This window comes from Urocitellus parryii, chromosome 3, assembly GCF_045843805.1.
Source record: "Urocitellus parryii isolate mUroPar1 chromosome 3, mUroPar1.hap1, whole genome shotgun sequence".
In the NCBI taxonomy this organism is placed as follows: domain Eukaryota; kingdom Metazoa; phylum Chordata; class Mammalia; order Rodentia; family Sciuridae; genus Urocitellus; species Urocitellus parryii.
In genome coordinates, this window is record NC_135533.1 from 219321466 (window position 1) to 219346449 (window position 24984).

At 64.2% G+C, this 24984-nt stretch overlaps 3 protein-coding genes across 9 annotated transcripts; 2 read left to right on the top strand and 1 right to left on the bottom strand.

Moving 5' to 3' along the window:
- The first annotated feature begins 1224 nt into the window (after positions 1 to 1224).
- Positions 1225 to 8009, top strand: Adamtsl5 (ADAMTS like 5). 4 transcript variants are annotated; one of them, XM_026413984.2, is made up of 12 exons: positions 1225 to 1831; positions 2929 to 3125; positions 3235 to 3326; positions 3546 to 3618; positions 3710 to 3818; positions 5075 to 5202; positions 5431 to 5542; positions 5794 to 5880; positions 5963 to 6126; positions 6220 to 6400; positions 6473 to 6544; positions 6967 to 8009. In XM_026413984.2, exons 2-12 carry the CDS (start codon positions 2994 to 2996, stop codon positions 7266 to 7268), a joined length of 1452 nt encoding a protein of 483 aa, XP_026269769.2. In that variant the 5' UTR covers positions 1225 to 1831; positions 2929 to 2993; the 3' UTR covers positions 7269 to 8009. The 4 variants fall into 4 exon arrangements, with proteins under 4 accessions (XP_026269769.2, XP_077652765.1, XP_026269771.2 ...); XM_077796639.1 differs by lacking the exon at positions 1225 to 1831 and adding an exon at positions 2615 to 2703; XM_026413986.2 differs by lacking the exon at positions 1225 to 1831 and adding an exon at positions 2615 to 2703 and having other exon boundaries at positions 6232 to 6400.
- A 1117-nt stretch (positions 8010 to 9126) lies between these two features.
- Positions 9127 to 24742, top strand: Pcsk4 (proprotein convertase subtilisin/kexin type 4). Of its 2 annotated transcripts, XM_026413904.2 has the most exons (15): positions 18712 to 18912; positions 19172 to 19276; positions 20544 to 20636; positions 20712 to 20840; positions 20938 to 21014; positions 21107 to 21195; positions 21369 to 21541; positions 21620 to 21832; positions 22300 to 22400; positions 22481 to 22584; positions 22653 to 22770; positions 22992 to 23171; positions 23305 to 23429; positions 23718 to 23840; positions 23992 to 24742. In XM_026413904.2, exons 1-15 carry the CDS (start codon positions 18712 to 18714, stop codon positions 24324 to 24326), a joined length of 2166 nt encoding a protein of 721 aa, XP_026269689.1. In that variant the 3' UTR covers positions 24327 to 24742. The 2 variants fall into 2 exon arrangements, with proteins under 2 accessions (XP_026269690.2, XP_026269689.1); XM_026413905.2 differs by lacking the exons at positions 18712 to 18912; positions 19172 to 19276 and adding an exon at positions 9127 to 11619.
- On the bottom strand, positions 12429 to 17879 carry Reep6 (receptor accessory protein 6). 3 transcript variants are annotated; one of them, XM_026413906.2, is made up of 5 exons: positions 17678 to 17879; positions 15040 to 15133; positions 14824 to 14962; positions 14424 to 14592; positions 12429 to 12678 (listed from the first exon to the last, which is right to left on the bottom strand). In XM_026413906.2, the coding sequence occupies exons 1-5, from the start codon at positions 17790 to 17792 to the stop codon at positions 12518 to 12520; spliced, it is 678 nt and encodes a 225-aa protein (XP_026269691.1). In that variant the 5' UTR covers positions 17793 to 17879; the 3' UTR covers positions 12429 to 12517. The 3 variants fall into 3 exon arrangements, with proteins under 3 accessions (XP_026269691.1, XP_026269693.1, XP_077652768.1); XM_026413908.2 differs by lacking the exon at positions 12429 to 12678 and adding an exon at positions 13732 to 13861; XM_077796642.1 differs by lacking the exon at positions 12429 to 12678 and adding an exon at positions 13877 to 14275.
- Positions 24743 to 24984: the final 242 nt, after the last annotated feature.

Sequence of the window (24984 nt, forward strand, 5' to 3'; positions counted from 1 at the left end):
ACTCCCGAGCCCCCACCCCAGGCCTGGGGCTCCCACTCTCCCTGTCCTGCTTTCTCTCCCCTCCTCTCTGGACCTCTGCATCAGGCCCAGTGTCCCATGTCCCTCAAGGTCACCGCTGGCCTGCTCTGGTGCTGGTCCGGTCCATCCTCTGCCCTCCTCTCATTGGCCTGGCACCTGCCCCTCAGAGGCCCCGGGCTGCGGCCTCAGGGACCTGAGCTGTGGCCATTCTCCTCCCCCACCCCAGCCTCTGTCACTCAGGCCCCTGAGCACCGGGACGCGGGGACCCCACTGCAGAGCCCCACCACAAGGCTCACCCTGGGGCTCCCTGTCCCTCAGGCTGAGCTCCCTACTCTACCTGGCCTCAGGTGGACCTGCCCGCAACTCCCAAGCAGGGCTGGCACCACCTGCCCAGGCCCTGGCCACCCAAATCAGGGCAGCCTCCTGTAGCCCCAGGCCACTGGGCAGACCCGGTCCTCATTCCCTGGGCCCAGGGCCTCTGAGTCCTTTCCTCTGACCTCTCTGTGGCTAGGCCTCCTCAGCAAGAGCCTCCTGCCCCTCTCCCGCCTGCTGGAGCGTGGGCTCCTTCCTCCATGGTGGGATCAGGGTCGGGGGCATGCCTTCCCAGTGGCTGCGGCCCCATGGGCCTGTGATGGGCCAGGTGTTCCAGCCGGCTGCACACAGGTGGTGCTTAATACAGGGCAGTGTAACTGCTCTGAGGTGCTGGAGGATGGAAGGTAGACCGCAGGACCAGCGCCGCTCCGTGGCCCCGGCCTCGCCAGCCCCTACTCTGTGGTGAGGGCCGGGGGGCTGCAGGATGGGGGCCTGGAGGAGGGGACCCGCAGGCGAGCCCGGTTGAGCCCGGGGGTCAGGACAGCCCCTCGGGCCGCCCGCCAGGGGGCGCCGCGGGTGTGGCGGGGAGCTGTGGGGCTGGCTGCAGAGCCGGGCCGTCCGCGCTGTCCCTGCGGGGCGGGGGCGGTACACAGACCCCGCGGCGTCCCCGTCACCGCCCGTCCGCGCCCAAAAGCTGAGGTCCGGCTGCCCTTTCTGGGCGCAGACCCCGGTCGGCCCCATTGCCGCGACGGGGAAACTGAGGTCGGGGACGGTGCGGCCAGCGCCGGGGCCCGAGGGACCTCTGGGACTCGGGTCTGGCTGGGAAGCCGCGTCTGGCAGCCGGGGACGGGCTGGGCGGGCGGGAGGCGGGTGGGGCGCGCGGTGACAGCAGCGCCCGGGAATGCGCGCTGGGAGGGTCTCTCCGTCCCCCGGGCCGGGCCACCGCGCTTCCCCGTGAGAGGGGCCCTGGCTGGGGCGCCCCGGGACCGCGGGAGCCCGGCGTGGAGGGTCCCCAGCACGGCGCAGGCGGCCGCGGGGGCCGAGAAGGGGAGAAGACCCCGCGGGGCGCAATCCCGGCGTCGGCAGGAGGGGGCAGCGCCCGGCCTCCGGACCCAGGGCTAGGCGACCTCGGTGGGGCACATTCTCGGGCCCTGATCGCGAAGCCCAGAATAGCAGTCCCGGGTCGGGGGTGGGAGCGGTCAGTCTGGGCTTTCCAAGGTCACCCCACCCTGGCGCCAGGACACCAGGCCGCGGCTCTGCGGGACCAGGGCTCGCTCGGGCAGTCAGTCCCCTGCCGCAGATCCGCGTCCAGGCGCGCGCTGGCCGCGCGGGGGCGCACGGAGCCGCCACCCCTCCCGACCCCGGCCTGGGCGCGCCCCGGGAGGCCCCGGTGGGAGGGGCCGCCGGAGCTCCCCCCACCCGCACCTCGGGCCCCGCCGCTTCCGCTCGCCCTGGGGCCGCCCGGGAAACCTGGACACGCCGCTTGGGCTCTATGCAGCCGGTAAGTCCCTCTTCCTATCCTCCCACTATCCGGGCCCAACGCCAGCAATGAGGTCTACTCCTCCCCTTCCCTGGCCCCGTGGGACTAGGGGGACCGGGTTGTGAGGGCAATAATCCAGGGTAGGCATGAGCTCTGTGGTCCCTCATTCTCAGAGAAACTGAGGCCCACAGTGATCTTGCCCCGGATCACTCTGCCAGTGGTGAGCAGCCAAAACAGCCCGAGAGGAACCTTGGGAATGGGGGTCGGAGAGGGGGAAGGTTGTCTCTGTGGCCCCCATTTTCCATCACCTAGACCCCACCCCGGGCTCGAGTCAGTGGGGCGTTGTCAGGAGGTCAAGCCCCTGTGCCTCCCGCTGCCTGAGCCAGAGAGGACAAGAGTCAGCTGCTACTCGGCCCAGAGGGCGCTCAGGCCCTGGCCTGGAGCAGGCTGCAGCTGCCCCAGGTCCTCACCTCTGCAGTCACCTCAGGGTCCCGAGGCCCAGTGTCAGCACCGGGGGACTGGGGACTGAGGGCCGGAGGTGACCTTCCCCATCTGGGAGCTGAGGCTCACCTGTCTGGCCTCCCTCCTCCGTGCAGGCCATGATCTCCAGGGGAGTGGGCAGCAAGAGGCTCTGTCCCCTTGGGAGAGATGGCCCTGGGCCAGGTCACCGCTCCCTGTCCCTGCCCCAGCCAGCAGGAGGTCCCCGCTGCTGCTGGGTCTAGGAGCTGGGAGCCGGGGGACCCTGAGCCTGGGCCAGGCTCCTGACCAGCCCCACCCGCACCCTCTGCAGGGTCTCACAGAATCATGGACTGAATCCAGGTGGTCCCCACGGCACAGATGGGGAAGCTGAGGCCTGGGGCAGCGGAGTGGCGGGCCCCTGGCCACACAGGAAGGTAGAAGCAATGATGAGGTGGAGAGTGGGGGGCGCCCCAGCCCAGGAGCCATAGTGCACTATCCTTGGAATGACTCCTTCACGCACCAAACATTAATTAGGCACCTACTGTGTGCATTATAATACACATTCAATAACAAGAGCAGATAGTTTTGAGCACCCACCTCTGGATCCTACTTGATCCAACCCATCCCTCAAAACCCTATTATCACCTTATTTTTTTCAGAGACAAAAAGGGGGCTCAGAGAGGTCTGATTACTGTGTGAGATCACACAGCCAGCTAAGGCGGAGATGGGGTTCAGCATCGGTCTAGCTGGCACCCGCTGCATCGGCACCCTCTGCCCCCCGAGACCCCGACCCTTCCAGAGCCTTCTGCTCGTGCTGTGGACCCTCCTGAACTGTGTTTTAGGGAGCAGCGCTCAGGTAAGGGGCGGGCAGTAGAGTCCAGGGCCGGACAGGAATGGGGACATGGCCAGCGGCGTGGGTTCACCAATTCTCCTCCAGGCTGACCGGCTTCTCTCTCCCCAAGTAGGGTCCGGGGGAGTGGACGCCCTGGGGGTCCTGGAGCCGCTGCTCCAGCTCCTGTGGGCGGGGCGTCTCAGTGCGCAGCAGGCGCTGCATCCGGTGAGCAGGAGCCACTGGCTGGCAGTGCTGGGGTCCCTGGCCCGCCTCTCCTGCCCGCTGGCCCAGCCCTGCGCCCAGCCCCTGGCCGCGCCCAGGACCTGCCCACGCATGCTGTGCCCTTTAATCCTGCTGATCCCGCTGGAATGCGGGTGGGGTTGCTGGGGGCGAAGGGTGCGCAGGCCTGGCCGGGGTGGGTCCCTGGGCTCTGACCACACGCAGGCCCGTCCGCAGGCTTCCCGGGGAGGAACCGTGCTGGGAGAGCAGCCACGAGTACCGCGTTTGCCAGTTGCCGGTGAGTTCGGAGCTGCCCAGAAGCCCTCTTGCTTCCCAAGACATCCCTGCTACTGGGCTCCCTGGGGGCTGATCCCCATCTTTGCTCCCAGGACTGTCCCCCAGGGGCTGTGCCATTCCGAGACCTACAGTGTGCCCTCTACAATGGCCACCCTGTCCTGGGCACCCAGAAAACCTATCAATGGATCCCTTTCCATGGCGGTGAGTAGCCTGGCCTCCTGTGGTTAGGGTTCCAGAGTGAACGACTCATTGCTGACAGCCAGAGAGGAACTTGAAGGGTTGCACAGAGAAGGGGCATTAGTGTTGGGGCTTTGAGGACTACGTAGGAGTTGGCAAAGTGAAGTGGGAAGCAGCACCAGAGAGCAGATCCGTTCTGCACAGGGTCAAGTGCCAGATTTGCAGAGGCTGGCCGTACTCACACTCATCGCAGTCACAGGAAACATTGCTGCATCGAGCTGAAAATAGTGGGTTATATAACTGTGCCCGGGGCAGCACGCCTCCAGACTCCCTCCAGGGAGACAGGCAGCTTCAGCCTCCACAGGGGCAGGATACAGGAAGGCCTAGGAGGGAGAAGGTGCACCCTCATGGGCTGATTTTCTTTCTCTTTCCCTGCTCCCCACCCCCACCAAGAGCTGGAGGACCCTGCCATGTTCCCACACACACAGTGCCCTACCCCGGCCAGGTCGAAATCTGTTCCAGGCAGGGTCTGCCGGCCAGGCTCCGTCGGGTGAGAGGGAGAGGGAGCCTGGGCAGGGATCAGGACTGTGTGTGTGTTGGTACCATGGATTGGACCCAGGGGCACTTAACACCAAGCTACATCCCCAGCTCTTTTATATGTATATTTCATTTAGAGACAGGGTCTCACTGAGTTGCTTTGCGCCTCACTAACTTGCTGAGGCTGCTTTGAACTCAATCCTCCTGCCCCAGCCTCCTGAGCCCTTGGGATGACAGGTGTGCGTCCCCGCTCCCGGCAGGGTTGTGTGTTTGTGGGTGTGATGGGACAGCCCATTTCACCATGCTGTTAGGCAGAGGGGAAACTGAGGCCAGGAGTGCAGGGACACACCCAGGCTACACGTGACTTAGTACTGGGCAGACACTTAATTGGTCACCTGCTGGATGCAGGGCCCCAGTGCTAACTGAGTTCTGCCTGGTGCTGTATCTCAGAACCCACAGGTGTCTGGAAAGCAGTAGGTGCTCAGTGAGTGCTTGTGGAAGGAAGGAAGGTACTGATGGACAGTACAAATGGACCCCTGATGTTGAGGCCACTCATGAATGAATCAGTGCGCCCTGGGGGAGCCCCAGGTGGCCTTTGGTCCAGTCCAGGCTCTGCTGCAGCTTCCTATGTGGCTTTGGTGAATCTCTGGTCCTCATCTGCCCATATGATTGCCGGATGGAGCTCCAGTCAGGGGGACTGGAAGTCCGATGGAGGTCACTGTCCCACTCACTTCTGCCCCCAGCACCCAACCAGTGCGATCTCAACTGCCTGGCGGAGGGACACGCCTTCTATCACAGCTTTGGCCGTGTCCTGGACGGCACCCCCTGCAGCCCAGGTGCGCAAGGCCTCTGCGTGGCTGGTCGCTGCCTGGTAAGGATTCGCCTGGCCCCGCCCACCTCCTCTCAGCCCCACCCCCGCCTCCTATATCCGGTCCCAGGCTCCGCCCTTTTGCCCCAAGGCCCCGCCCCGGGCCCTGTACGGGCTGCCTCAGGCCCGTCCCTCACCAGGCTCCACCCCAGGCTCCACCCCGCCTTCCCGCTCGGACCCGCCCCTCCGCCCCGCCCCTTCCCGGTGACGGCTCCCCTCCGCACCCCGCAGAGCGCCGGCTGTGATGGGGTGCTGGGCTCCGGAGCCCTCGAGGACCGCTGCGGCCGCTGTGGCGGCGCCAACGACTCTTGCCTCTTCGTGCAGCGCGTGTTCCGTGACGCTGGTGACCGCCCTCCCCGTCCTCCCGGTGCCCTGGCGGGCGCGGGCCCTTTAAGGCGTCGTGCGGTCCCGCTCCTATTGGGCAGTGTGTGGCCCAGCCCCTCTGGCCCGTCATCCTGATTGGCCGGAGGCAGACTGTCCCACCCTCTTGGAGCACTGGAGCTCTAACCCCGCCCCCCGACTGCGCGCCGCGCTCCCTTAACCCTCGAGTCGCCGCGCACCGCACCCACCCCGCACCTCTACCCTCCTGCCCAGGTGCCTTCGCTGGGTACTGGAACGTGACCCTGATCCCCGAGGGCGCCAGACACATCCGCGTGGCGCACCGGAGTCGCAACCACCTGGGTACCGCAGGGCCCGGGAGGGGACGGGGTCACCGAGACGGTGGGGCCGGACCCCGGGAGCCTGGCCGACTCTTTCCTTGCAGCGCTGATGGGGGTCGATGGGCGCTACGTGCTCAACGGGAACTGGGAGGTCAGTCCGCCCGGGACCTACGAGGCTGCGGGCACCCGCGTGGTCTACGCCCGCGCCGCAGCGCCGCAGGAGACACTGCACGCAGCAGGGCCCACCTCCCAAGACCTGCTCTTGCAGGTGCGCGCAGGGCGGAGCGGGAGGCTGGCTCTCAGGAGGAGCCTGGGCTTCGGGGCCTAAGGGCAGCTCCCTGCCCTGCGTGCCCCACTCCAGATCCTCCTGCAGGAGCCCAACCCCGGCATCCAGTTTGAGTTCTGGCTCCCTCGAGAGCGCTACGGGCCCTTCCAGGTGCAGACACAGGCCCTGGGCTGGCCAGTGCGGCAGCCACAGCCGCGGGAGGTGGAGGCTCGGGCCCCCATTGCTCCCCCACCTCTGATGCCCACCCTGGCCCCAGGTGAGGTGGGGCGGGCAGGGTGGGGCAGGCAAGGAGTGTGGCCTGTGCCCCTCACAGCCCCGCCCCCCACAGACCCCTGCCCACCCTGCCCCGACACCCGTGGTCGTGCCCACCGGCTGCTCCACTATTGCGGCAGCGACTTTGGTGAGAACCCTACCCCAACGCTCATTAACCTGACCTGACCCATTCCTCCCTGCTGACCTCTGACCCTGACCTGCTTACCCTTGATGGCTTCTTCTGACCCTAATTTTTTTAAACATTATTTTTTAGTTGTCGGTGGACACATACCTTTATTTTATTTTTATGTGGTGCTGAGGACTTGACCGGTGGCTCACACCTGCTAGGCGAGCCCAGCCCCAGCCCCTTCTGACCCTAGTTTGACTCCTTGGTGTGATCACTAACTCTTCATGGATCCCTGACCTGACTGGACCCCAGGCCGCAGCCAACCCCGGTCCCCAGGGCTCTCTGAGGCCCCACCTGACCCTCAGCCCCCTCTTCCAGCCATGGCATGTGGACGGGTGTGCGGGGTGGGTGCCCAGCTGACTCACAACCCACCCTGCACACAGTGTTCCAGGCCCGTGTTGTGGGCCGCCACCGCCAGGCCCAGGAGACCCGCTATGAGGTGCACATACAGCTCATTTACAAGAACCGCTGGCCACTGAGGACTCGAGAGTATGTGTGGGCACCTGCCCACTGCCCCTGCCCACCACTGGCCCCCCAGCAGGAGTACCTGATGGCTCTCCGGCGTCTGGTCAGCCCTGATGGCACACAGGACAGGCTGCTGCTGCCCCATGCTGGCTACGCCCGGCCCTGGAGCCCTGCTGAGGACAGCCGCATCCGCCTGGCTGCCCGGCGCTGTCCTGTCTGAGCCCTTGGAGGAGACCTACACCACACGCAGCAAGAAGGACCCCATGAGGAAGCTCAAACCTCGCCTATTTCCCCTTTACCTTGGCTTCAAGGGAGCTCAGAAATACCTACCACTTGCAGCGGTGTGATTCCCTGTCACAAACAGACAACCTTTGTGTGAAGTCAGATCCAGTCATAAGCAGGCAGGCACTAGGGAGGATGAAATGAGACTGAGAAGACTCATTTCCCCCCTCACCTTGTCTTCCAGGAAGCTCATAGCTATTTTACACTCAGAAAGTTTGTGCTTGTTTTCATCTTCCTTGCTTCACACTTGCTTAGAGACAGTCAGGAACAAACATGTCACAGAGGATAACAGGCATAACAGGACATTGTAATGCATCCATTTCCCTGCTTTCCCTGAGTACCAGGAAGCTCCTCCCTGTTTAACTCCCTAACTCCTGTGCTCACACCTCTCAGCCGTTCACATACACGTGCTTCTATATTCAAAGACACAATCACAAGCCTGCATGCCCCTTAGAAGACATGCCTAACCAGGAACCATCATCTACTGATTTCCTTTTTTGCCTGGGTTTCCTCCAGTCAACAGACTAGTGTCCACCTTTTTAAAAAAAGTTTCATTTTGGCACAGGCTGCTGGCCTTGAGCTTGCCATCTTTCTGCCTCAGCCTCTGGAGTTGTGGGGATTACAGGTGTGCCTTACTGTGCTCCACTCAACCTCTTATTCTTATTTATTAATTTTTATAAACACTTAAAAAAAAAAAAAAACAAGACTCTTTGGTGCACATATTCTGCCACAGGAACTCAGGGACGCCTTGGAAGAATCTCAGCGTGTGCTGACAGGGTCACACCCTCCTCCCTTCCTGTGCCCCAGCCTTTGGGGGCAAGGACAGGACATACACAAGGAGGGAAGGAGGGAGGCAGGGGACAAAGGGGCTGTGCCCAGCCCTGAGCCTGTAGAGGCCTGAGCTCTCTCTGGGGGGGAAAGGTCAGAGCCCCTGCCCCTGTGTTCTCGTATCTTCTCCAACCAGGGGCCATGCCCAGGCGGGTGCCGGCAGGTGTCTGTGGGGTCACATGGTCACTCTGCAGACCCTCCTCTTGGGGTGTGCCTGAGAGACAGTCCCACTTTCTCACCCTGATGGAAGCCTGCAGTGTCCTTTGGGGACACTGGGGGCCTGGGGTGAGGAATGGTCCGCTCTCCCCTGCCGCACAAGAGCCCCTTCCAAGCCGCTGCAGCCGGGCAGGGGAGGGCAGGGTGCTGGACTCAGCCCTGACCTCACGGGCGACCTCCAGAGGCCCTGCCCCTCTGTGGATACCCTGTAAAACCCTCCTGGACCTGGCCACGGGAGCCGCATTCTCCAGGAGCCCTTCCCCAGTCCCTCTGTTTGTTCAGGCATTCCTGCATTATTTATTGAGCACCTACTGTATTCCAGGGACCCAACAGTCCCTGAACAGGCCCAGGCCTGGGAGCAGTGCTTCATTGCCTATGGCCTTCAGTGATGGCAGGCAGCCCAGGGTCCGCCCTGCCCAGAGAGTACAGGGGTTCTGGAGGAGCTGCAGCCCGGCTGCAGGATGAGGCCCACTCCCCGCGGTGCCCCGCGACACCCATCTGCCTGGTGCCTCCCCACGTGTCTCCACTGGCCCAGACCCGGGCGGTCCTCCATCCGGCTTCGTTGGGGGTCCTGGAGGGGTGGACAGGGCGGGGCCTGTGGCCCAGCAGGAGAGCGCTGCGCAGCCAGTGGGCGCTCCAACACCATGTCCAGGTCCGCAGGGTGACCCCGGGCTGAATGGGGGGAGGAGCTGCCACCGGGGCCAGGAAGGGACTGGGCTGCAGCTGCGCTTCCGACTAGGAGGCTTCCAGGGGTGTCCCCAACACCCGGCAATTTCCCCCACGCCTCTCTCAATTCGCTCTAAGCTTTAAAACAAACCATTGGATAAACAGATGAAGACATTTTAATCCCAAAGGAAATGGAAAAGGAGCAGAATAGCTCCCACAGAAACCCAGCGAAACCGTGCGCTGTGGCTGGTTTACAGGGACAAGGACTGAACCACAAGGGCCGGGCCAGGAGCCCGCCTGCCCTCACCGCGCCACCTGACTCCCCCTGGGGAGAGAGCGCAGAGCCCGCCGGGAACCACAGACATCACCCAGAAGGGAACCTGCCCAGAAGCCCAGCTCATGGCAGCCCAGGACCGGGAGTCACTGCCCACCTGGAGGTGACACCTGCAGTTGTAACGTGCACCCTGTGTGCAGCCTGCGCCGTGAAGCGCCCGAGACCAAGGACAGCCGTTTTTCTGGGCAGAAGTATTTAAGCAGCTGCAGAATATCAGCTGATAGCCGGTCCAGCAGAGGGGCCCTGGGCACTTCTGTTGCTGCTGTTGTTCTCTACAGACAGCACAACCTGTAGCCTGCATGGGGCTGGTCACTCCCCAAACCCTGGCCTCCTGTCCCGGAGCACTGCAGTGCCCTCCCAGCACGGTGGCCGGCCCAGTCACAGACCACCCAGGGGCTGAAGGTCGGAGGTGGGGCCCCAGGACGCCCACTTGCTGCAGGGAGGGAGGGAAGGTTGGTATCTTTGCTGTAAAAAAGAATTTGGTGGCAGAGCGTGGTGGCCACACCTGGGATCCAGCCATTCCCCTAGGCTTCCGGCTACTCTGAACGCTGAGGCAGGAAGATGGCAGTTCAAGGCCAGCCCCAGCAACTTAGTGAGACCCGGGCTGGGCTGGGGCTGGGCTGGGCTGGGGCAGAGCGCTGGCCCAGCACGTGCGAGGCCCTGGGTTGGGTCCTCAGCACCACATAAGATAAATGAAATCAAGGTGTGGTGTCCACCTGCAGCTACAAACTTGAAACAAGACAAGGACACAACGAGGGACACCAATTAATTAAAAAGGGGAGGCTGGGCTCGGTGGTGAACACCTGGGTCAGTCTCTGACCATACGTAAGTAGACCCAGACATGGACAGTCCGTGGAAATGGACACTGGAGCCACGTGGCTGCAAGCCAGGGATGCCTGGCACCCCAGAGCTAAGGATCCTGCTTGGAGCCTCGGGAGGGACGCCCTGAGCCCAGCTGGACCTCCAAAGCTGGCCTCCAGGATGAGGAAAGGGTCAATGCCCCTTTTGGTCATCGTGGCCAAAGAAGACTCCAACGCAACAGCCCCCAACAGGTCTACGCGCCCAAAGGAAACAAGCCCTCAGTCCACCAAAGGACATTTCTAGAACATTCCTGGTAGCTGTGGTCACAGTGGCCAAAAGTGAGGCGTGACTCGGGTGACCCTCAGAGTGGATGAATGGACAGGCTGAACTAGAGCAGGGACATGAAAAGCCCAGGGCAGCTGGCCGTCTCCTCACTGTGTCAAGTGCCAGGGGTGCCGGTGGGAACCACAGAGGACAGGGAACGTGGGTCTGCAGGGACGGAGGGAGAGGTGAGACCTGGGGGCTGGTCCCATGGGGGTGGCCGGTGGCACCCCGTGTTGAATTAGACAGTGAAGCTCACCACTTCCACCTAGAGGGATGGCCACCTCCTCACCACCTGTGTGCCTGCCCAGGTGGGCACACCTGGCCGCCCTCTGAGGGGCAGAGCTAGGGCCCTTTTGAGGCCTAGGCTGAGGGGTGCCAAGGGGCTCAGCCCATCCTCCCAAGTGGTGCCACACCTCATCTGGAAACCCCCCAGCCACAGATGAGGACACCTGTGCTCCTGTCCCCAGTGCCCACGTGGACGAGGCTCAACTCACGACGGCCCTGAGCCCTCCGTCCTGGTGAACCTCCCCAGAGAAGCCTAGAGTCCACTCCAGGGCACCGGTCCAGCCACAGGGCTCCTTGCTGCTGGCCGCATGCCAGGCTGGTCCTGCTGCAGGGCCTGGGACGCTCTGCAGTGTCCACAGGTCTCCCGTCCACTCCGGGGCTGCCGTGGGCCTTTCTGGCTGAGCGCCCACCTAACCGCCTCACACAGCCGCTGCCCCACCCTTCCCTGCTGTCTTCTCCCCGTGACGCGCTTGTCACCTTGGTCCCCTGGCCAAATTCGCAGGAGCAGGAACATTTCTTTGGGTCTTTGCTGGCCCCTGGGCTCCTGGGACAGGGCCGAGATCAGAAGGTGCTCAGGTGTGTTGAGGAGATGGATGAATGCCCGGCCACCGTCCCCACCGAGCCCCCACCGAATGCGCAGACAGAGGACGTGCGGCTGTGGGTTGGCAGCTCAGAGTCGCCCTGTTCTCTGGAAAACTGTCCTGGTGTGTGGGGCCGCCAGAGCCCTAGCTGGTCACATGGTAAGGACTGCAGGAGTCCACTGCTGCGCTGGACAGACAGCAGGGTCCCCGGGACACATGGCCCACCGAGCACTGCAGTCACAGCCTGGAGCACGGTAAGGTCGGGTGGGCCTACAGCCCTGCTTCCACCTGCGGGCGAGTCCCCAGGGGGCACCAGTGTCACCCTCGCTGTTCTACGCTCAGCTTTCTGCAACACGTCTGTCCCCTGCCTGCCGCTGCCTGTCCCCCCAGCGACCCAGGGGCCCGGAGGCTGGGGTGCGGGTTCAGAGTGGTCAAGTGCCCTGGGTTCCATCCCCAGAACTCAGACGCCAACAAGACAGCCCTGGCCAGGGCCCACTGGTGTCCTCACACTGCCCTTGAGTGCCAGGCCCTGGGCTCCCTGCTGGGGGCTTTGCCCTCTCCCTGGCCCTGCGCAACTGCAGTGGGCGGTGGCTGGAGTTCACGGCCCCTTGGCACCTGGACCAGCACGCCCCCCACCCAGCCCACAGCCCAGGTAGTTATGCCCAGCACTCGGGCCACCTGGGCAGGAAAGTCCCAGGTGTGCACTCAGCAGCTGCTCCCCTCCCCTGCCCTCCGGTCCTCACTGTGTGGGAGTCTCCTGGCGTCCCCTTCCCACACGTCTTGGGGGACTGCAGCTAGGCCGGGGCACGACAGCCGCTTCTTGGCTCTGGAGAAATCTTGTTTTGTTTTTAAATGAAGAGTGGGCACGCGGATGCAGCTGACCACAGGCCCTCGACACGGGGACACAGGAGGGGTCCGGGCTTGCACCTGCCTGGTGGGGCGCTGGCTGTCCTGCCACCTGCACCCTGTGAAGCGGCTGCTCTGCACAGCCGGCACTCGCGCCCGGCACCCGGCGCAGCAGACACTCGCGAGCTGGGGCCGGAACTTTATTGGGCACGTCCAGCTGGTGCCTAGTAGGCCAGGTGTTTCAGGAGCCAGCAGGGCCGGCGGCAGGGCAGCTGGTGTCGGCAGTGTGGCCAGCTGTAGGTGATCTCAGTGGTGGACTCCGAGGAGCACTCCAACTCCAGCGAGGACTCGGAGTGGGAGGGGACGGGCGACCTGGGTCCCGAGGTGCTGGTGGCGGCCTCCTTCTGCTGCGGGAAGCTGCCCTTGGAGGCTGTGTTGCGGGGGCCGCTGGGCAGCTTGCTGGGGGGCTGTGAGGGGGTGGTGGTGCTACTAGGAGACTGGCCAAGGGACGGGTCCTGGTTGGAGGTGGTGCTGGGGCCCCGCCCGGTCCCTGAGGACCCCGCGGCCTGCGGGGAGGGCACCGGGGCCGAGTTGGAGAAGCCAGTGCGCGGCTGGGGCTGAATCTGTGTCTTTCTGGCCACCTGGGAGCCACTGGTAGAGCCAGAGACTGCCTGGCCCTGGGACATGGAGCTGGGGGTGGTCAGCGAGCGAGACTCTGTGGAGGCAGCAGAGAGGGGGCTCCCGGTGGGCCGGAGGGGACTTGAGTGCCCCGCCCGAGGCTCTGCCTGGGAGTCTGCAGAGGGCTCCTTGGGGTGCTGGGTGCCTGCTGTGGGGTGGTAGGTGCCTGCTGTGGGGTGGTGGGTGCCTGCTGTGGGGTGCAGGGTGCCTGCTGTGGAGTGCAGGGTGCCTGCTATGGGGTGGTAGGTGCCTGCTGTGGGATGGTAGGTGCCTGCTGTGGAGTGCAGGGTGCCTGCTATGGGGTGGTAGGTGCCTGATGTGGGGTGGTAGGTGCCTGCTGTGGAGTGCAGGGTGCCTGCTATGGGGTGGTAGGTGCCTGCTGTGGGGTGCTGGGTGCCTGATGTGGACTGGTAGGTGCCTGCTGTGGGATGGTAGGTGCCTGCTGTGGAGTGCAGGGTGCCTGCTATTGGGTGGTAGGTGCCTGCTGTGGAGTGCAGGGTGCCTGCTATGGGGTGCTGGGTGCCTGCTGTGGGGTGCTGGGTGCCTGATGTGGAGTGGTAGGTACCTGCTATGGGGTGCTGGGTGCCTGATGTGGAGTAGTAGGTGCCTGCTGTGAGGTGCTGGGTGCCTGATGTGGAGTGGTAGGTGCCTGTTGTGGGATGCTGGGTGCCTGATATGGAGTAGTAGGTGCCTGCTGTGGGGTGGTGGGTGCCTGATGTGGAGTGCTGGATGCCTGCTGTGGGGTGCTGGGTACCTGATGTGGAGTGGTGGATGCCTGATGTGGGGTGCTGGGTGCCTGATGTGGAGTGGTGGATGCCTGATGTGGATTGGTGAATGCCTGCTGTGGGGTGCTGGGTGCCTGCTGTGGGGAGCTGGGTGCCTGGTGTACGCCCCTTCCTGCTGGACTGGTCCGTGCCAGAGCTGGAGGGCGGCTTCACTTGTCCTTCAGCTGCGGGCTCTGGCTTGCCTTGGCTGTGGAGAGGGCGGGGAGGGGCAGTTGGGTGATCCCGTCCACCACCCCTAGGGCTCTGCCCAGCTGCTGGGAGCAGGACTTAGGCCGTTGGTGATAGAGTCAGCTCCTTCAGGGGCCAGGTGGTCACCCGGGCAGTCGGGCACACACATCCACCCTGTGCCCGCTGACTCCCGTGTGGGCACAGGGACAGGTGAGGACACATGTCCTACGCACAGCGCCTGCTCACAGCACGCTGGCACACAGGGTGCGCACACTCACACGCAGGCACACGCACGTCCAATGTACATGAGTGCCACCGGCATGCACCGGCCCTGCCCGCCCCGGGTACCTACGGGGGGCTTCCAGGGCCACCGGAGGCTCCGCTGCCGGCACTGGGGTGACGTGCGCCCGGCCGCGGGCCAGGGCCTGAAGCACTGGTTCCCGAGAGCATGCAAGAGAGAGGTGTGTGAGGGGAGCCCCAGAGGCGTGGTGAAGACCCCAGAGAGTGGCCGAGGCCCAGGGGAGGCAGGATGGGAGGCAGCAGGCCGGCAGGCCGGCGGAGACCCCGGCCCCAGCACCTACCGTCCCTGGCTATTCCGCCTGCCGCGTCCAGGACTCGGCCGCTGAGTTGGCTCACGGCGCTGTCCACGGCCGCGTGGTGTTTTAGGAACACTGGACGCACCACGCGATGATACAGGACTAGAGCCCCGTTCCAGGGCCCCGGCGTCATGCAGAACAACAGGAAGGCGCACTGCAGGGCACAGCAGTCACACTGGGGCCTGTCCCTCAGTGTCCCTGCCAGACACCCACCTGGGCAGGAACTGGGCCTCTACCCTTAGACAGCCCCTGGGACGGTCCATGTCCCTGTCCAGCCTGGAGGCAGGCCCCAGACCCCACACACCCTGGACTCTTGGCTGCCCTCTCTTCCCCAGGGTGGGTAACCTGCTTGTCCTGGGGTCCCCAGGAGGGGCCGGCCCCCCACCTTGCCCGCGTAGTAGAAAGGGAACCAAAACAGGAGTAGGTCGCTGAAAAACTCCATCAGTCCGAACACAGCGTACACCACCCAGTAGGTGAGCCACACGGTATCGTCGTCTCTGCTTGGGCTCTCGATGGCTTTGACTCTGCGGGAGGCGCAGGAGGCTCAGGGGCCACGTGCACCCCCCAGGCTCCCCTCCCACGGGGCAGCCAGGGCACTCACGAAGCATATGCGGGGTATACAAATCCGATCAGATTGCACAGTAGAGATGCCCCGTAGCCGAACAGAAGGTACAAGCTTAGCAGAATGACGACTCCTACAGGAGACAGGGACCATCCGGTAGCACCCGGAGGCCAGCACCTCCTGCCAAAGCCCCAGTGATGCCTCCAGGATGCCCGAGCCGCCAGTGGGGCGCTCATGCATCCCCAGGGCCACTAGCCCTGAGGTGTATGCATGCAAATGGTGGGATGCTGTGAGCACCCCAAGGGCAGGCAGGGACCTTGGCTCTGAACCAGGGCTCAGTTGTGGAGTGAGCACAAAGCAGTTGCCCAGAGAGCATGGGTTGAGTGAATAAGTGACCATCTGCAGTTCTAAGAACTTCACTCCAGGTCCTGTGGGAGGTGCTGGGAGTAGGAGGGCAGTGCGTGATCCCTGGGGAGCTGGGAGAGCTGAGTGGCTAGGACCTGTGTAAAGGCTCCACCCTGCGGATGCGGGCCCAGTCCATTCACTGGAGTGGTTGTCTTGGGCCCTGCACAGTGCTGAGCTGCACCTCTGACCTCCACTCACTCCCGGCCAGGAGCTTCCAGTGGGACAACCACAAATGTCCCCAGACAAGGCTAAATACGCATGGGGCAGTGTCGGCCCCTCTGAGACCCCAGGTCTTCCCAGAGCTGGAGGAGCCTGCTCCTTTCCCTGCCACCTGCGGCAAGCCTTTCCCGTGGAGTCTCACTCCCACCTGCAATGGGGGTGGTGGCTCCCACCTAGGTGGCTGTGAGTCAGGGGACCCTTGCTTCCTACACCTTCTGGCCACTAAAACATACTCCCAGCAATGGAGGTTCAAAGACAAATGAGGGAGGGGGACAGGAGCTCAGCCACAATCCTGAGCTTGATTCTGAAAAGAGTAATGACTGTGGCATCTGCCAAGCGCCCACTGTGCCAGCCTCAGGGCCTCCTCTGCCTTATCTCATTCGGCTCTGAGGCCAGGGGAGCAGCTTCCCAAGGGTACACAAGGAACCTTGGTGCCCCTGGACAGCTTCCTCCCTCCTTCCCTGAGGTTGTTATCGGCAGAGAGATAGAGGCCACTTCTGGACCAAAGGGCAGAGCACCAGATCACCCCACCCTTTCCTCCACCTGCATTAGCCTCTGTCCTCCAGGTCCAGAAGTCAGAGCAGTCAGACAGCGACCCAGGTGGCCCCAAAAGGCCATGTGACCTCTAGGTCACTGCCTCCTCTGAGTTGTCTTATCTGTCACCAGGGGGCATGGAATTGGGCCATCTGGGGTCAGTGAGGCTCAATGTTCCCTATATCCGGGTGAGGCTCAAGGGGGATAGGACTCCTTCCTGGGGTTTGCTAGTGGGGAAGGAGGGGCTCTCCCAGGTTGGCTAGTGGGGAAGGAGGGGCTCTTGCTCCTAAATCCCTTTAAACCTGCAGTCTCAGCAATGAAAGGATGACCTTGGACATCAGGGTTGTGGGGGGAAGGGACCCTGAGATCAACAGATGGGGTTGGGGCAGGGAGGGGGGCCATGCTCCAGACAGAGGCAGCCTCCCCCAGTCCCTGCCTCCCTGTGCCTCAGTTTTCTCCCTGAAGATACCCAGCCCCCTCCCCTCAAGTGCTCTATGACCTACATTCCCCACCCACTGGGACCAGCAAGGCCTGTGGAAAGCCAGGGCAGAGGCCAGGACCTGCACTGGGCAGGCACAGCACACCCGTGCCACCTGGCTGAATTGCTGGGGTGGGGGGCTGGGCACTGGCGGGCATCCAGGGTCTGGAGGAGGATTTCAGACCCTCCTTGAGCTGCCTGCAGGGGAATCCCCCAGCTGGTGGGAAAATGGGAGGAAGGTGGTCTCCAGAATCTGCCCACAAAAGGTGATCAAAGAATGGGGCACAGCCCTCCCTGCAGAGGCCTCAAGACCAGACAAGTGTCCTTGTGGTCCAGGGGGAGGGTCTCCTGGAAAAGGCAGTGGACCTCTGAGTACTACAAAAGGGGGAGAAGGGCACTTGAGCACTGACCATAGACCTACTGCACAGGTTTGAAAAGGGGCAATGGAAATGGAATGGAGCTACAGTCGTGTGCGCGGCTTCTTCCTGCCCAGGGAACCCACACAGCTCTCCACAACCCAACTCAACACGTAATAAGGACAGGAGAGTAAGTCAGGAACCGGGGTACAGGAAGAGGGCTTCAGGAGGAGGACCTGGGCTTCCCCTCGGACAAACGGGGGAAACTGTCTGTACCCACTGCCAGGTTCGGGTCCACTCAGGAAGGAGTTGGGGCAGACACATAGGTCATTGGCATCAAGACTGCCCCCACACCTAGTTAGGCAACTGGAAGAACTGGACTCAGCCTGGCAAGTGCCCAAGGCCCCGACGGAAGGGGCAGAGAACTGTTGGGACCACGGCTACAGGGGAGCACTGCAGGGGCCCAGAGTTGCCTTCACTCAAGGTCGCCGGGAGGGCACTGGGCAGGGGCTGCAGGCAGACCCTCTCCCTCCCCACGATCTGGGTCTCTATGCTGAGCAGCGGGACGCGCGCCTCTCCCGGACCGGACCCCGCAGCCGGGGCCAGTCGGAGAAGCGTCAGGTCTCGATGCCCAGCGCTTCAGTGTGCCCGTCAGTGCAATGGGGCAAGCGCCCCGACGGCTCACCCGCGGCCAGATACCGCTTCTCGACACCGATCTTGGCTTCGAGCGCTCCGAGCGCTTCGGTGACAAAGTTCTTCTGTTCCAGAAAGCGCTCGAAGCGCTGGCGCAGGCCGTCCATGGCACCGGCGGGCCCGGGGCTGGCAGCTCGAGCTGGAGCTTGCCTGCTGCCCCACGCACCGGCCCCGCCGAGCCCGAGCAGCCTTGCCCCCGCTAGGGCTGCCCGGCTCCGCCCCCAGGCTGTTGGTTTCCTCCCCTGTTCCGGGCTCCGCCCCTGTTCCCCCGCTCCGGCCAATGGGAGGGCAGGGCGGACAAAGGAGGAGGGGCCTGCCCCCTCTCCCCCGCCGCATTGCCCTCTGGCCGGAGGCGGACGGAGTGGGAAGGAGGCGGCCGCGAGGGGGGCGGGGCGCGGAGGCCGAGGGCGCTGATTGGCCGAGCAGGAGTGGGACGTAGCTGGTTGGAAGGTGTGGCGTCAGGGCCGGGGATTATTGGCTGCATCGCTGAGGAGGGTGGAGCTAAGAGAGGAGAGGGCAGCGCGGGTGTTAGGGCCAGAGACCGGCCAGAGACGATTGACGAGGCCAGACAGGGGCGGGGCGGAGTAGAGGGGAGGCGGGGTCAGCTCGGGATAGGGCGGGATTAAGAGAGGAGGCGGGACTTACCCAGAGAAACACTTCTGGTTGGAGAGGACCGGAGACGGAGCTGATTTTCGAGGAAGGGGTGTGAAGAAAGTGGGTGGGGCCAAATAAAGTTGGCTTCCCCTTCCCCTAGGCAACAATGAACCTGCTCCCGTGGGCCGGAGTTGGGTCCGCGTACAAATGAGGAAACGGAGGCTCCAGAGGGCTTAGGTCTGTGGACACGCGTACCCTCCTACGGCTTCTGTCGGGCCTTCCCGCCCCACTTGGGGGAACCGCAAGGCCCCCTGGGAGTTGAAGCCCTCGGGTTGCTATGGCGCCGGCAGTCCGGCGGGCGCCGGGCCGACTAGGCGGTTTGGCCAGAGGGAGGGGCTTTCCGGAGGCCCCGCCCCCGGTCCCGCCCCCGCCATGCGGCCAGCCCCGACTGCGCTCTGTCTGCGCCTGTCCTTGGCCCTGGCCCTGAGCCTGGGCTTCGTCCGCCCCCTGGCTGTGGCCTGGGCCACGGCCCCGGCCCCCATCTACGTTGGCAGCTGGGCCGTGCGGGTGACACAGGGTTACCAGGAGGTCGAGCGCCTGGCACGCAAATTTGGCTTCGTCAACCTGGGGCAGGTGGGTGGGACCCGTCTGGATGGGAAGGGTGGGGCTGGGCGACCCCAGACCCCAACAAAAAGGACCCGGGTCCCCAAGGCCCCCCAAGTATCAAGAACCCCCAGCATACCCCTGCCACGGCCACCTGAGATTCTGGGACTCCCAGAAGCTTCCACCTGGGCCCCGGTTGGGAGCATGCAAGCAAGGGGGCCGGCCGGTAGGGGTGGGAGTGCCTCCATCAGGGAGCCGGTCCCAGCAGAGGGCTGCGGCACGCTTCCAGATCTTCCCTGACGGGCAGTACTTCCACCTCCGGCACCGGGGCGTGGCCCAGCAGTCCCTGACTCCCCACTGGGGCCACCGCCTCCGCCTGAAGAAAGACCCCAAGGTGAGTCTGGTCTGGGAGGCCACTTGTCTTGGTCTCAGCCACCTGGGGCCAACCAGCTGCCTTCTGTTATTCTTGTGGTTGCCATGGTGGCCGAGTGGCCTCCAGCAAGTCACCAACTCAGCAATTCAGTTTCCACTTGGTCCCCACAGTGGGGACCAGATGAGGAGGTCTGTGTGAGCATGCCACCCCCAGGACCTGGTACAGAGTAGGCACTTATTGCCACTCCCTCTTCCTTCCTAAAAAATGAGGGGCCCCAAACGCTCTGGTAAGAAGGGATGAATGGTCCTTCCTTTCTCCCCACCTCAGGATGGAGAGATGGGAAATGGCCCATTTGACCAGCATGAAAATAGTTGCAGAGTAGGAAGCCAAAACTGCCCAGTGATCTGGGGGCTCAGAGGGGTGTCTGCTCCCAATCAGAACCTGTCCTATCAAGAAAAGGTCTCAGATGCCCAGATGAAGAATTAGGATGGATTCTGGGGAGCCCTGGGTGCTGTGAAGTGGAGTGGGCTGCCCTGGAGGGCTGCTTGCCCATAGCATTGAGGACTGAAAGATGTGACCTATACATAGTTTGCAGGACAGCAGCCAGGGCTGGCAGATGGATTGGAAGAAATCAGGAGGAGAGAGAGAAATCAGGGCCAGTTCCCAAATCTGGAGCTAAGCAGCCAGAAAAAATGGCCCAGACCACTGAGATGGGGGCTGGGAATATGAGCTGAGTTGGGGGGTACCAAGAAGGTAAGAAGCAGGGATGGCAAAAGCCAGAAGAAGAGCATAATGGTATGTGCAAAGGTCCTGGGGTGGAAATGGATTCACAGGCTCTTGGAACAAGAAGGCAATCATTGTTAGTGAGCAGTAAGGAGGCTGGTAGTTGTCTAGACAGGTAGGGCTTGTGGGCAGTGGACAGGGAAATGGAGAACCAGAAAAGAAAAGGGTGTGGTCATTTTGGATGGGGAGGTAAAAGTGGCTGTTTTTTGAAGTGATGCTGAGGGACCCAGGGGGACCTTGACACAAGGATCTAAATGTGGGAGGGAGGAAGAGGCAGCTGGGATCAGAGAGGCTCCACTCATCCTCAGCTTTGGCCATGGGTCTGTGGGACCTAAGGTAGGTGTTCTGAGAGCTTTGGGCAGACAGAGGACAGAGGAGATGGGCCTGAGGAGCAGCAGCCCCCACAGACACAGAACCTCCCCAGAGGTCCACAGTCCTCTAGTCTACCCTCCCCCACCTGAAAGGCCCCAGGGATAAGCCCTGGACTGTCCGGCTGTGTCCCCAGGTGCAGTGGTTTGAGCAGCAGACGCTGCGGCGGCGTTTCAAGCGCTCCTTTGCGGAGCCCTCGGACCCCTGGTTCTCCAAGCAGTGGTACATGGTGAGCAGCTGGGCTGGGGCAGGCGGACAGGCAAGGCCAGCCAGAGCCCCGCTGACCAGACCCCTCCTGATGCAGAATACCCAGGTGCAGCCGGACCTGAACATCCTGCAGGTCTGGAGCCAGGGCCTGACAGGGCAGGGGGTGGTGGTCTCCATCCTGGACGATGGCATCGAGAAGGACCACCCGGATCTCTGGGCCAATTATGTGAGACCCTGGGTGGCTAATGGGGGCTGCCCCGGATTCAAGGCTGGCCCCGCCCCAGGGATGCCTCAGACCCTCTCCTGTCCCCACCTGCCTCCAGGACCCCCTGGCCAGCTACGACTTCAACGACTATGACCCGGATCCCCAGCCTCGCTACACGCCCAGTGATGAGAACCGGTGAGTCCTGGTCCTGTGGGTGAGGGGACGGGACCCACTGTCCACAGGGCCAGGTGGGCTCTCAGGGGTGCACTTCTTGGCCCTGGCACCAGGCATGGGACGCGCTGTGCCGGGGAGGTGGCTGCCATAGCCAACAACCACTTCTGCGGGGCGGGTGTCGCCTTCAACGCCCGGATTGGAGGTACGCCGGGTCCCCTAGGGCACAGCCCGGGACAGAGGGGAGGGTCAGGCTGGGACCTGTGGGCACACAGGCCTTGACGGCTGTACAGGGCCTGGGCGGAGCCCCCAGGGAAAGGGACGGTGGGCGGCAGGCCTGGCGGGCGGCTGGTGGAGAGGCCCACGCCCCCCGCGCAGGCGTGCGCATGCTGGACGGCACCATCACGGACGTCGTGGAGGCCCAGTCGCTGAGCCTGCAGCCTCAGCACATCCACATCTACAGCGCCAGCTGGGGCCCCGAGGACGACGGCCGCACGGTGGACGGCCCGGGCATCCTCACTCGGGAGGCCTTCCGGCTGGGGGTGACCAAGGTGAGCAGGGCCCCCCCGCCCCGGGTGAGGGCCAGGCCTGGGCGCCAGGCCAATGCCCTGCCCCGTCCCTCCCCACAGGGCCGCGGCGGGTTGGGCACACTCTTCGTCTGGGCCTCAGGCAATGGTGGCCTGCACTATGACAACTGCAACTGCGATGGCTACACCAACAGCATCCACACGCTGTCCGTGGGCAGCACCACCAAGCAGGGCCGCGTGCCCTGGTACAGCGAGGCCTGCGCCTCCACGCTCACCACCACCTACAGCAGCGGGGTGGTCACCGACCCGCAGATCGTGAGTGCCCGTGACCCTCCCCGACCCCACCACCGAGGCCCCCAGCTCTGAGGCAGCTGCTCCAACCCCGCCTTGGGCCGCCGAGCTGCCTCCCAGCGCCTCTGCAGGACTTCCCCTCCACCTTCCCAGGGCTCCCAAGGTGGGCACCCAGTCCTCCTGCTCTGGCCACTGGGCCACCCTCCCCGTGACCCAGGCAGGGACAGCTCCCTGGGTGCACCGCCCCACACCCGAGCCTGGCGTGCCCTCTGACCTGTGCCTCGTGACCTTGGCGCTCTGCCCCTTTACCTTCGGTGGCCCTGGGATGAAAGGCCTGCCCCGCAGCCGGGGAGCACTCTGCCCTGAGCCACGTCTCCTCAAGTTGCCCAGGCTGGGATGACACAGGTGGCCACCTGGTGTGCTTTTTAGTGCTTTCTGAGTGCAGTTCTTGGTGCCTGTGAACAAGGGCTGCGTCCTCCGCCTGCCCCCAGGTCACCACGGATCTGCACCACCAGTGCACAGACAAGCACACCGGCACCTCCGCCTCGGCCCCGCTGGCCGCAGGCATGATCGCCCTGGCTCTGGAGGCCAAGTAGGTGACGGTGGGGGCCCTGCCCACCACCTGGCCGCAGGCCCAGCCCCCTGCTCACTGCCCCTGCCCTCCCCCTGCAGCCCGTTTCTGAGCTGGAGGGACATGCAGCACCTGGTGGTCCGCGCGTCCAGGCCGGCGCAGCTGCAGGCCGAAGACTGGAGGGTCAATGGCGTGGGGCGCCGAGGTGCGATGGGGCCCGTCGGGGCGGGAATGCTGTGCCCACCAGGAAAGTGACGCCACCTCTCCACACAGTGAGCCACCACTACGGCTACGGGCTGCTGGACGCTGGGCTACTGGTGGACATGGCTCGCACCTGGCTGCCCACACAGCCCCAGAAGAAATGTGCCATCCTGGTTGTGCATGTCCCCACGTGAGGGCGGCCCCTCCAAGGCCCTGCACACTGTGCACACCTCCCCCTTCCCCGCCCCCACACCAGCCACCACCACCCGAGAGCGGGAGCCCCCGGGAGGCAAGCCCTAAGGCCTTCGCCCATTTGTAAAAGGAGAGGGTGGCCCCCTCATCTTGGATACCAGACCCTCCTGCTGGCGCCCACCCCACAGGGGGCCAACTGGAGGGTCCTCGCCCCTGCAGCCCCATCCTGCCCCGGATGCACGTGAAGAAGGAGGTGTCCGCCTGTGCCGGCCGCCACAACTACATCCGCTCCCTGGAGCACGTGCAGGTGCAGCTGTCCTTGTCCTACAGCCGCCGTGGGGACCTGGAGATCTCTCTCACCAGCCCCATGGGCACCCGCTCCACGCTGGTGGCCATCAGGTGTGTGCCCACCCCCACCCACCGGCCCCGGGTAGCCACTGCCGCCCTCTGGAGGCCCTCCCAGGGGGCTCTGGCCCCGTGGCCCCAATCCCGCCTGAGAAGGACCCTTCTCCCCGTGCCGCCACCTGCCCAGGCCCCTGGATGTCAGTGGCCAAGGCTACAACAACTGGATCTTCATGTCCACCCACTTCTGGGACGAGGACCCGCAGGGCCTGTGGATCCTGGGCCTGGAGAACAAGGGCTACTATTTCAACACCGGTGAGAGCCGGGGCTGAGGCTGGGGGCTCCACCGTCCAACCCCACCTTGGTTGCCCCCACTGCCACAGGGGCCTCGGGTCTCCCTGGAGAGACCATGTGCACAGGCCTGTCGGGGCCAGCAGGGGTCCCCTTCCTGGGAGGCCAAGTCCAGGCCCTGCACACACGGGTGCTCACCCAGCCATCTGGTCTGGGCTCTGGGTGGCAGTGGCTGAGCAGAGGGGGCCAGGGCCTGGAGCACTAGGCCCCAACAACCTCTCCCCTCCCCATGCCACCGTGACCCCTGCCCAGGGACGCTGTACCGCTACACGCTGCTGCTCTACGGGACAGCTGAGGACATGATGGAGCGGCCCTCAGACCCCCAGGTGACCAGCAGCGCGTGTGTGCAGCGGGACACAGAGGGGCTGTGCCAGGGTGAGTGGTCAGCGCCGCATGGTCCACTTGCTGGGAGGCGTCGGCCGCAGAGGTGGTCAGTGTGCGTGTGCGGCCCAGGGCGGGCTGGCGGCAGGTGGGCCCACAAGGCCGGCAGCACCTCACACCCTCCGCGTCTGTGTCCCTCGTGCAGAATGTGACGGCCCTGCCTACATCCTGGGCCACCTCTGCCTCTCCTACTGCCCGCCCAGGTACTTCAGCAGCACCCAGCCGGCAGTGACCGCAGGGCCTGGGCGCGCCGCTGCGCCTGCCCTCCGCGTGTGCTCCGGCTGCCACGCCTCGTGCTACACCTGCCGGGGCAGCTCTGCGCATGACTGCACCGCCTGCCCCCCGCCCCACACTCTGGATGAGCACCAGGGCTCCTGCTCAGCGCCGCCATCCCCAGCGGCCACCAGCAGCCCTTGGACACCGCCTGCTCCAGCTGTTGCTGCCGCTGCCAGGCCCAAGCCCTGGTATTGGTCCTGTTGACTGTGGCCTGTGAGCAGAAGTCTCCTCCTCTGCAGCGTCCAAGAGCTGCCCACTGTGGGCTGGGCTCCCGGTGCTGGGGGCCTTGCCCACCACCACCCCAGCTCCAGCTGCTGCTGGAACCTGGGGATGTCCGTCTTGGAGCACGGAAAGCCACCTCCGCCTGGGCCCAAGTGGGCACTACTGCCCTGCCTCAGAAAGCCTTGGCTGGCCACCCACAGTCACTGGCCAGGGTGTGGGCTGCATGGAGCCCTGTGGCCTGGACCCAGCAGCTCCGAGTGAGAAAGAGAGAGAGAAGTCTTGGTGCAGGGGTGGGGTGGGATGAGGTGGGATGAGCAGAAGTCAGACCACAGCCACGGGTCCATCCCTGTTGGGTCCAAGCAGCCCCGAGCACCACGTTCGACCTCAGAGTTCGCAAATAAAGGTTGAGTCAAAGGTGCCAAGCCTGGGTGTCCTTTGGGGGGGGGCGGGTCTGGTTGGGGTCCCCCCAGCCCTGCACTGCAGAGGAAACTGCCTTCCTGACGTCAGCCCTGAGGATCAGCGGACCACAAAGGAGGAATCAGCCCCTGGCCAGAGTCTGGGCTCTGGGGACCTGGGGTGGGGTTCAGGGTGGCAAGAGACGCTCACAGCCTGTGGATGCTGAGCGGCCCATCCCGGGCCA